The sequence below is a fragment of the Eubalaena glacialis genome, chromosome 14 (genome assembly GCF_028564815.1).
Source record: "Eubalaena glacialis isolate mEubGla1 chromosome 14, mEubGla1.1.hap2.+ XY, whole genome shotgun sequence".
NCBI classification, from domain to species: Eukaryota; Metazoa; Chordata; class Mammalia; order Artiodactyla; family Balaenidae; genus Eubalaena; species Eubalaena glacialis.
Genome location: NC_083729.1, coordinates 73,070,022 through 73,080,820, shown reverse-complemented (window position 1 = coordinate 73,080,820; position 10,799 = coordinate 73,070,022). Strand labels below are relative to the sequence as shown.

General features: G+C 43.6%; 2 protein-coding genes across 2 annotated transcripts; one reads left to right on the top strand and one right to left on the bottom strand.

Moving 5' to 3' along the window:
- Positions 1 to 436: 436 nt before the first annotated feature.
- Positions 437 to 2,665, top strand: LOC133105224 (lithostathine-like). Its single transcript, XM_061211200.1, has 5 exons — positions 437 to 512; positions 1,088 to 1,206; positions 1,419 to 1,556; positions 2,197 to 2,323; positions 2,598 to 2,665. Exons 1-5 carry the CDS (start codon positions 437 to 439, stop codon positions 2,663 to 2,665), a joined length of 528 nt encoding a protein of 175 aa, XP_061067183.1.
- Positions 2,666 to 7,924: 5,259 nt separating this feature from the next.
- Positions 7,925 to 10,153, bottom strand: LOC133105221 (lithostathine-like). The gene is made up of 5 exons (XM_061211198.1): positions 10,078 to 10,153; positions 9,384 to 9,502; positions 9,034 to 9,171; positions 8,267 to 8,393; positions 7,925 to 7,992 (listed from the first exon to the last, which is right to left on the bottom strand). Exons 1-5 carry the CDS (start codon positions 10,151 to 10,153, stop codon positions 7,925 to 7,927), a joined length of 528 nt encoding a protein of 175 aa, XP_061067181.1.
- Positions 10,154 to 10,799: the final 646 nt, after the last annotated feature.

The window sequence follows — 10,799 nt, the reverse complement described above, 5'->3', positions numbered from 1 at the left end:
CGGCTCCATCGTCCTGTTATTCATTTCAGTGCCCCTCCCTCACATCCTCTTATAAAAACCCATTCTTTTCTGCCCCAGCAAACCAGTGCAGATCCCTTGCAAGAGAGGTGAGTGGGAGCTGAGACAAGATGAGACCCCTGACAGGGGTTTCACCTCACATATTTCAGGGAAGGTATACAAGGATCCCTGTCCTCAGAGAATGCAGGAGCTCTGAGACCAGGCAAAGGCAGTTCTGGGAGGCCTCGGGTGTAGGAGGATGTACAGATTTTCAAATTCTTTACAGAACTAAGGAAGGGGATGGATGCCATCAAGATGGATTTATTCCTAGGGAACTAGACAGAGGAAAAGACAAGAGGTACAACAGGGTGTTTCTCATATCTTCTCTCTGACCGCGCTTCCTTTAGTTCTCTGGTTGTCTCCGCACATCACAGACAAAATGATGTCTTCCATGGGCCTCCCCAGCCTGTCCTGGATGCTGCTCTCCTGCATGATGCTCCTGTCTCAAGTCCAAGGTGAGACTTCTCTGCCTCTAGCACTGGGTTCCCAGTGTTTGCTCAGGGCCAAGAAGAGGAGGAAAGCTCCTGTGTGCCTCCCGTGGTAATGGTACATCCCCACACAACAACACTGCCTGCAATTCCTGCATCATCGTCCTTCCTTCTGGGTGACTAGTGGTGGGAGGCACCTCAGTGGTCCAGTAACAGTGGGATGAGATGATTCTCAATTTTCAGTAGAGTGTAATTTATGTGGGTAGATTAAGGAGGGAAAGCATAGAGTGTCATTAATGAGATGAGTAGAAGGAGAATGACTGGAGGATCCAGTGTAGAAACAGTCAGCCAAGACGAGGAGAAGGCTTGGACTTTTGAATAAGGCAGATGAATAAAAAGAAAACAGACCATCTCCCAATTACTAGGTCTAGTTCATGATTAAGAAAAACTCCTGGAAATGTTGACATTGGTGACAGGCAGTCAGGAGTTTGGTGTCACTGCCCCGAGCCATGGCCCCACAGATATTCCCCGAGGTCACCTCCTCACTCCAATCCCCTCTCTCCATTTCACCCCATCCCTCTCCTTTATTTCTTCCTCCCCAGGGGAAGATTCCCAGAAGAAACTGCCCTCTGCACGGATCAGCTGTCCCAAAGGCTCCATGGCCTATGCGTCCTACTGCTATGCCTTGTTTACAACACCTAAAACCTGGATGGATGCAGACGTGAGTGCTGGGATTTGCAGTTAGGGCTGATAAGGAGAAGCAAATTAGAGACAGGGTTTGGGGGCTGGGAGTCTCCATTCTCTAGAGTTTCTTGAGGGTGAGAATGAGCACCTCATCTTTTGCAAACACAACCCCTCCTCACCTACCTTGTCTCTGCCCTTCCCTCAGTGAGGGTCTCAAGCTCCTCCTCAGTCTCTCCCTTCTCCACACAGATGACCTGCCAGAAGAGGCCCTCAGGCCACCTTGTGTCTGTGCTCAGTGGGGCTGAGGGATCCTTCGTGGCCTCCCTGGTCAAGAACAACTTGAAAACCCTCTCAGACGTCTGGATTGGGCTCCATGACCCCACAGAGGTACACTTACATCCTCTCTAGTCTGTTACCTCCCAGGATGCTATGGCCACCCAGGCCTGCTCGCTGTCCCCTGTGCCTGCCTAGGAAATAACGTAGAGATCCTTAGAGCTTGGAGATCAAGGGGGTAATTGGAGAATGGAGGGCCTTGAGACCAGCCGCAGAGCTGAATTCTGTGCAGGTCTCCAGTCTCCAGCTAAGGTTAATCTGCCTCTTGTCAAGCTTTTACACAATTCACACACCATGCCTTGATTCAGTTCTCTACGCTTCCCTGAGTCTGCACATGCTGCGCTTAGCAAGTGCTAAATGAATATTTAGGATTGATGCATTTTTCCCTTATAAAACATATGTTGTCTTGGAGGTTCAGAGGGTAATCACAAATGTACCACCAAGTGTAGTTCACACAGTGACAAGTTACTCTGAGGGGTTCTATTCGTCTTTGTGATTACTGACTTTTGAATTTGCCAATAGAAGCAAAGAGTTACGGAGTGTTTCCCAGAGGAGAGCTGTGGGGCATCACCTGGTAGAGCATAACTAATTCCGTGATGCTGGGGAGGGTATCAGGTGTTCCAGCTGAGGGAATCAGGCCAGGAGAACTCTAAAGGCCTTTCCACCTCACCTGACTCCATCCTCTGCTCTATAGGGCTCTGAGCCCAATGCCAGTGGATGGGAGTGGAGTAGCACTGATGTGCTCAATTACGTGGCCTGGGAGAGAAATCCAGCCACCATCTCAAACCCAGGCTACTGTGGGAGCCTGTCCAGAAGCTCAGGTAGGAAACAGAGGAGATCACTTCTGCCCAGCCTTTTCCATCCCCTCATCCCCTATTTCTGGGTCTGGTCTTCAGAGATTCCTCCTGGGCTGGACCTGCTTGTCTGTTCCCATCCCCTCTCACCTGTCCTTTCTTTCTCTCTCTTTCCCCTGGAGTGGGACCCTGGTGAAGATGAGGGAGAGCCTTTGAGTCCTAGGCCAGAATCTGGGATGCGTCCCCATTGGGTTCTCAAGCTCCACCAGCCCCATTCACTTGAGCTCTTCTGTCTCTTCAGGGTATCTGAGGTGGAGAGATTATAACTGTTATGTGAACTTACCCTATGTCTGCAAGTTCAAGGGCTAAGTCAGATGGGAAGTCAGTAGCCTGAGTCTGGTGTGCAGCTCCTCATGGACTTGGAACCAAGTATGAAGACCCATCCCGGAAAGGGAAATCCTCCCCACACCCCCAACCTGACCACCTCATTCTGGCCTTCCCTGTCTCTCAGCCTCATTTCAGGCATTTGTGTGTGTGTGTGTGTGTGTGTGCATGCCATGAGGCATGCCTCAGGCATGGCCTGAGGTCTTGAAGAACAGTAATAAATATCCTATTCCAAAGTTACCTGCTTTTGTGCTCTTGTCTTATAACAAGACTCTGAGGAAGAAGTTTGTATGGGAAGAATCTAGGGGTGACCTCTGTCAAGTTTCATCCAGTTTCCTTGGAAAATGACTGAATGTACATTCCCACCAGTGTATTTGTGATGAGTATGTAGGCCCTGTACCCTTAGGAATTGGGTTGTGTTATACAAAGGCATTGCTTCCCCACACACTGTACTGTCCATTCCTCCTGATGGTATGGCACAAGCAGCCTTAGTGGGGTCCCATGCTATTTATTATAGAATGCACTTCTGAAATCATTTGCTGTGAAGGATCATGAAGGATCTATTCTTTTTCTTTAATGTGCAATCCACCTTGGATTATGACTTTTATAAAATATAGTCAAGAAGAAATTACTTGGACTGACATGCAGATCATTGGAAGTTGTCACTCTCTTTCTTAAAACAGGAAAAAGTCTGAATAATTTTAGCACCAACAACTTTTCCTGGGGTAATCTCCTTTTCCTGGGGAATCTGCACAGGCACCGTATTACACAGATACCTTCTCATTTCTGCTTAGCTGGATCAGAACTGCTAGATCTATAAACTTTAGAAACATGAAATTGCAATTTTGACTACTTGTTGGATGCTGAGTGTGGATTGGCTTTATGAGTGAGAGACTCCTGGAGACCCCTGTCTAGGGAGTCTCCACTCTTTCATGGTTTTTTCTTTCTGGAAACCCACCAGATTCTTGTGGTGAAGAGATAAGTAACCATTCTGAAATATGTTCAGATAAAGACACCATAAAAAAGGAACTCTTCAGGTCAATATTCTTGACATACATGGTTGCAAAAATCCTCAACAAAATATCAGCAACTCGATTTCAACAGAACATTGAAAGTATAATACACCCTTACCAAGTGGTTCTTATTCCTCGGATGCAAGTATGGTTCAACATATGCAAATCAATCAACAGTGTACACCACATTAATAGAATAAAGGGTAAATAGCACACAATCATCAATAGATGTAGAAAAAGCTTACAGAATCTGTGGTACAACACAGTGGCTATAGTTAGCAATAAGATATTGTGCACTTAAAAAACTGTTTAAAAAAAAGAAAAAAACTATTAAGAGTGTATTTCTCATGTTAAGTGTTGTTACCACAGGAACAAAGAAACAAACAAAGAAGCGGGACACAAGGAAACTTTCAAAGGTGATGGATATATTTACTACCTAGGTTGCAGTGATAGTAACACATGTGTATACATATGTCCAAATTATCCAAATTATATACATTATGTGCAGATTTTTGTGTTTACCAACTATTCCTCAATAAAGCTGTAATAAAAGTGGAACACAATCCAGGAACTATGGAGCACCACTACTGCTGAGATCCTGGATTTAATACAGAGTGCCAGGAATCATTGTCATTATTGTTTTTTTGATCATGCCATCCCTAAATGAGCTTTTTTTTTTTTTTTTCAATATCTAGGTTGAAAAATTCTGAATTCTTCTAGGGGAAATCAAGAAAATCTTAAAATCTACTATATCCATCTTAAAAAAATTAATCTATGTTAAAAATATCTTCTTACAAAGAAATATTTAGGTCTAGAGTGTTTTTGGAAGAGTCCCACCAAACTACCCCAAAACACATATTTTAAATCTTATATACAGGCTTGTAGAGAATAAAGGGAAAATACTTCCTAACTCTGACAGATAATAATAGAAAAAATCCTCTACGGAAAGGAAAAGATATGCTTTTACCTAGTTTCAGACGTAATGGGTGATTCTCTCTCTTTGAAGAAAGATTGCCTATCTTAAAAGGCTATAGGAAACTTGCCAAATGTCAATTAAGGAAAGTAGACACTGTCAATTCATCTGATCTATTTATTTGAGAATGAAAACCTCCATATGTAGTATCACCAGATTTGGCAAATATGTAATATCTGTCAAATTGAGCAAAGATGTAATATTTGAATATACACTAATACCAAGAAACAATTTGTGGCTTATCTGAAATTCAAATTTAGCTAGGAGTCCTCTATTTTATCTGGCAAACATACCTATGTAGCAATGCTGAGTGGCTCTTGGCTCACATAGAAGATTTTGATCAAGGTGACATCCCCCTTTCAGATGAGGCAATTGGCCAAATATTTTTACACAAGATATGAGGCTGAGAATGTGTCGGAAATGAGGTAGTGAGTAGTATAATGGTCTAAAAATATTTAGGTTCAATGAAAATTTCAACCGTCTTCACTCATGTAAGTGGTTCTTTTCAAATAAATCATCATTTATTCACTTTTTTATTTATTCAAGAAATATTAGTAGAAACCCCGCAGGATATTAAGCCTTCCCAACTCTAGTCCCGACTGAGGCCAGAGCATGTTTCCAGTACACAGGACAGAAAACCCACTGGGCTTTTCTTGCAAGTACTCAGGAAAGTGATACCATTCAGCAACTATAGGGATAAGGAGCTAATTGTGTGGTCCATGAGATGGTGCTAGTCCTCAAACTGTTTGTTGCCGTACCTGTGCAAGATAACTACAGAAATCCAGAGTAAAATCTTAGAAGTTTTTATAGCAATTTGGCAGATTAGTTTTGTCTATGAAATCTAAAATTTTATAAATGGGTTCTTAACATATGTAACTCTTTTTTATATTTCAATTTTAGTAATTCATTTTTTAAAAAGGCTTTAATTCTTAGAATAGTTTTAGATGTATGGAATTATTGAAATGGTAATACAGGGACTTACCACTTGATACAACTGATGAACCATACTGATACATTATTACTGATATTTCTAATTGAAATATTGTTGACACACAATATTACGTTAGTTTCAGCTGTACTACATAACGATTGGACATTTGCATACATTATAAAATGATCAGCATGATAAGTCTAGTAATCATCTGTTCCCATACAAAGTTATTACAATATTATTGACCATATTCCTATATATTGCATCCCCATGGCTTATTTATTTTATAAATGGAGGTTTGCACCTCTTAATCCCCTTCCCATATTTCACACCCCTTCCCACTGGCAACTTCCTGTTTGTTCTCTGTATCTATGAATGATTTTATTTCTTTTCATTTGTTTGTTTTATATTTTAGAATTCACATATAAGTAAGGTTATATGGTATTTGTCTTTCTCTGTCTGATTTAATTCACTTGGCACAATACCCTCTAGATTTATGCATATTGTCACAAAATCTTTCAGTTTTTTTCATGGCTGAGTAATATTCCATTATATATATTTTATACATATAAAATATATATTCCTCATCTTCTTTATCCATTGATATGTTAATGAATAGTTAGGTTTATTCTGTACATTAGCCATTGTAAATAATGCAACAATGAACATTGGAGTGTACCTATCTTTTCAAATTAGTGTTTTTCTTTTCTTCAGGTAAATACCCAGAGGTGAATTTGCTGGATTACATGGCAGTTCTAGTTTTAATTTTGTGAAGAAATGTTTTCCATAGTGGCTGTACCAATTTACATGCTCACCAACAGTGCATGAGCGCTCTCTTTTCTCCACATCCTCACCAACACTTGTGATTTGTTGTCTTTTTGATGATACCCATTATGCCAGCTGTGAGGTGGTGCCTCACTGTGGTTTAGATTTGCATTTCCATGAAGGTTAGTGACGCTGAGCATCTTTTCATATGCCTATTGGCCATCTTCTTTGGAAAAGTATCTACTCAGGTCCTCTGTCTGTTTTTTAATCAGAGTACTTGATTTTTGTTGATGTTGAGTTGCATGAGTTCTTCGAATATGTTGGACATTGATCCCCTACTGCAAATATTTTCTCCCAGTAAGAAGGCTGTTTTACTGTTTTGTTGATAGTTTCCTTCACTGTGGAAAAGCTTTTTATTTTGCCTTAGTCACATTTGATTATTTTTGCTTTTGTTTCACTTGTGTGAGGAGACAGATCCATAAATATATTGCTAAGAAGGATGTCACAGACAATACTGCCTATGTTTTTCTACTAGTAGTTTTATTGTTTCAGGTATTAAATGCAAGTTTTTATCCATATTGAGTTCAATTTTGTATATGTGTGAGAAAGCAGTCCTGTTTGATTCTTTTGCATGAAGCTGGCAGTTTCCAAATACCATTATTGAAGAGATGGTCTTTTTCCCATCGTATATTCTGGACTTCATTGTTGAAGATTAATTGACCATATAAGCATGGATTTACTTTAAGGCTTTCTATTCTGTTCAATTGACCTATATGTCTATTTTTGTTCGAGTACAATATTGTTTTTATTACTGTTGCTTTGTAGTGAAGTTTGGGATCACGGAGTGCCACACCTACAGTTTGCTCCTTTCTGAAAACAGAGTGACAACATCCAATGATCTGCATGTCAGTCCAAGTAATTTCTTCTTGACTATATTTTATAAAAGTCATGATCCAAGGTGGATTGCACATTAAAGAAAAAGAATAGATCCTTCATGATCCTTCACAGCAAATGATTTCAGAAGTGCATTCTATAATAAATAGCATGGGACCCCACTAAGGCTGCTTGTGCCATACCATCAGGAGGAATGGACAGTACAGTGTGTGGGGAAGCAATGCCTTTGTATAACACAACCCAATTCCTAAGGGTACAGGGCCTACATACTCATCACAAATACACTGGTGGGAATGTACATTCAGTCATTTTCCAAGGAAACTGGATGAAACTTGACAGAGGTCACCCCTAGATTCTTCCCATACAAACTTCTTCCTCAGAGTCTTGTTATAAGACAAGAGCACAAAAGCAGGTAACTTTGGAATAGGATATTTATTACTGTTCTTCAAGACCTCAGGCCATGCCTGAGGCATGCCTCATGGCATGCACACACACACACACACACACACAAATGCCTGAAATGAGGCTGAGAGACAGGGAAGGCCAGAATGAGGTGGTCAGGTTGGGGGTGTGGGGAGGATTTCCCTTTCCGGGATGGGTCTTCATACTTGGTTCCAAGTCCATGAGGAGCTGCACACCAGACTCAGGCTACTGACTTCCCATCTGACTTAGCCCTTGAACTTGCAGACATAGGGTAAGTTCACATAACAGTTATAATCTCTCCACCTCAGATACCCTGAAGAGACAGAAGAGCTCAAGTGAATGGGGCTGGTGGAGCTTGAGAACCCAATGGGGACGCATCCCAGATTCTGGCCTAGGACTCAAAGGCTCTCCCTCATCTTCACCAGGGTCCCACTCCAGGGGAAAGAGAGAGAAAGAAAGGACAGGTGAGAGGGGATGGGAACAGACAAGCAGGTCCAGCCCAGGAGGAATCTCTGAAGACCAGACCCAGAAATAGGGGATGAGGGGATGGAAAAGGCTGGGCAGAAGTGATCTCCTCTGTTTCCTACCTGAGCTTCTGGACAGGCTCCCACAGTAGCCTGGGTTTGAGATGGTGGCTGGATTTCTCTCCCAGGCCACGTAATTGAGCACATCAGTGCTACTCCACTCCCATCCACTGGCATTGGGCTCAGAGCCCTATAGAGCAGAGGATGGAGTCAGGTGAGGTGGAAAGGCCTTTAGAGTTCTCCTGGCCTGATTCCCTCAGCTGGAACACCTGATACCCTCCCCAGCATCACGGAATTAGTTATGCTCTACCAGGTGATGCCCCACAGCTCTCCTCTGGGAAACACTCCGTAACTCTTTGCTTCTATTGGCAAATTCAAAAGTCAGTAATCACAAAGACGAATAGAACCCCTCAGAGTAACTTGTCACTGTGTGAACTACACTTGGTGGTACATTTGTGATTACCCTCTGAACCTCCAAGACAACATATGTTTTATAAGGGAAAAATGCATCAATCCTAAATATTCATTTAGCACTTGCTAAGCGCAGCATGTGCAGACTCAGGGAAGCGTAGAGAACTGAATCAAGGCATGGTGTGTGAATTGTGTAAAAGCTTGACAAGAGGCAGATTAACCTTAGCTGGAGACTGGAGACCTGCACAGAATTCAGCTCTGCGGCTGGTCTCAAGGCCCTCCATTCTCCAATTACCCCCTTGATCTCCAAGCTCTAAGGATCTCTACGTTATTTCCTAGGCAGGCACAGGGGACAGCGAGCAGGCCTGGGTGGCCATAGCATCCTGGGAGGTAACAGACTAGAGAGGATGTAAGTGTACCTCTGTGGGGTCATGGAGCCCAATCCAGACGTCTGAGAGGGTTTTCAAGTTGTTCTTGACCAGGGAGGCCACGAAGGATCCCTCAGCCCCACTGAGCACAGACACAAGGTGGCCTGAGGGCCTCTTCTGGCAGGTCATCTGTGTGGAGAAGGGAGAGACTGAGGAGGAGCTTGAGACCCTCACTGAGGGAAGGGCAGAGACAAGGTAGGTGAGGAGGGGTTGTGTTTGCAAAAGATGAGGTGCTCATTCTCACCCTCAAGAAACTCTAGAGAATGGAGACTCCCAGCCCCCAAACCCTGTCTCTAATTTGCTTCTCCTTATCAGCCCTAACTGCAAATCCCAGCACTCACGTCTGCATCCATCCAGGTTTTAGGTGTTGTAAACAAGGCATAGCAGTAGGACGCATAGGCCATGGAGCCTTTGGGACAGCTGATCCGTGCAGAGGGCAGTTTCTTCTGGGAATCTTCCCCTGGGGAGGAAGAAATAAAGGAGAGGGATGGGGTGAAATGGAGAGAGGGGATTGGAGTGAGGAGGTGACCTCGGGGAATATCTGTGGGGCCATGGCTCGGGGCAGTGACACCAAACTCCTGACTGCCTGTCACCAATGTCAACATTTCCAGGAGTTTTTCTTAATCATGAACTAGACCTAGTAATTGGGAGATGGTCTGTTTTCTTTTTATTCATCTGCCTTATTCAAAAGTCCAAGCCTTCTCCTCGTCTTGGCTGACTGTTTCTACACTGGATCCTCCAGTCATTCTCCTTCTACTCATCTCATTAATGACACTCTATGCTTTCCCTCCTTAATCTACCCACATAAATTACACTCTACTGAAAATTGAGAATCATCTCATCCCACTGTTACTGGACCACTGAGGTGCCTCCCACCACTAGTCACCCAGAAGGAAGGACGATGATGCAGGAATTGCAGGCAGTGTTGTTGTGTGGGGATGTACCATTACCACGGGAGGCACACAGGAGCTTTCCTCCTCTTCTTGGCCCTGAGCAAACACTGGGAACCCAGTGCTAGAGGCAGAGAAGTCTCACCTTGGACTTGAGACAGGAGCATCATGCAGGAGAGCAGCATCCAGGACAGGCTGGGGAGGCCCATGGAAGACATCATTTTGTCTGTGATGTGCGGAGACAACCAGAGAACTAAAGGAAGCGCGGTCAGAGAGAAGATATGAGAAACACCCTGTTGTACCTCTTGTCTTTTCCTCTGTCTAGTTCCCTAGGAATAAATCCATCTTGATGGCATCCATCCCCTTCCTTAGTTCTGTAAAGAATTTGAAAATCTGTACATCCTCCTACACCCGAGGCCTCCCAGAACTGCCTTTGCCTGGTCTCAGAGCTCCTGCATTCTCTGAGGACAGGGATCCTTGTATACCTTCCCTGAAATATGTGAGGTGAAACCCCTGTCAGGGGTCTCATCTTGTCTCAGCTCCCACTCACCTCTCTTGCAAGGGATCTGCACTGGTTTGCTGGGGCAGAAAAGAATGGGTTTTTATAAGAGGATGTGAGGGAGGGGCACTGAAATGAATAACAGGACGATGGAGCCGGGACGTCATGGGAAGGGCCTGGCTTTGGTTCAAGGAGATTCCCGCCATGGGGAGGAGTCTCTTCCCAGCAAAGCCTGGGAATTGCCACAGATATTGCCTGTTTCTCATTAGCAGGTCAGCACCTTTTCCAGGAACAGGTGAAGTTTATTCTTTCCCCGACTCTTCCCTGATAGGCAACTGTGGCAGAAAACGTGGTATTAACTTTTAAGG

Coding starts and splice junctions, on each gene's coding strand:
- LOC133105224 (XM_061211200.1), top strand. CDS start 437: ATGATGTCTTCCATGGGCCTCCCCAGCCTGTCCTGGATGCTGCTCTCC. Junction 1,207..1,418: donor AAACCTGGATGGATGCAGAC/GTGAGTGCTGGG, acceptor TTCTCCACACAG/ATGACCTGCCAGAAGAGGCC. Junction 2,324..2,597: donor GAGCCTGTCCAGAAGCTCAG/GTAGGAAACAGA, acceptor CTGTCTCTTCAG/GGTATCTGAGGTGGAGAGAT.
- LOC133105221 (XM_061211198.1), bottom strand. CDS start 10,153: ATGATGTCTTCCATGGGCCTCCCCAGCCTGTCCTGGATGCTGCTCTCC. Junction 9,503..10,077: donor GCTCCTGTCTCAAGTCCAAG/GTGAGACTTCTC, acceptor CTTCCTCCCCAG/GGGAAGATTCCCAGAAGAAA. Junction 7,993..8,266: donor GAGCCTGTCCAGAAGCTCAG/GTAGGAAACAGA, acceptor CTGTCTCTTCAG/GGTATCTGAGGTGGAGAGAT.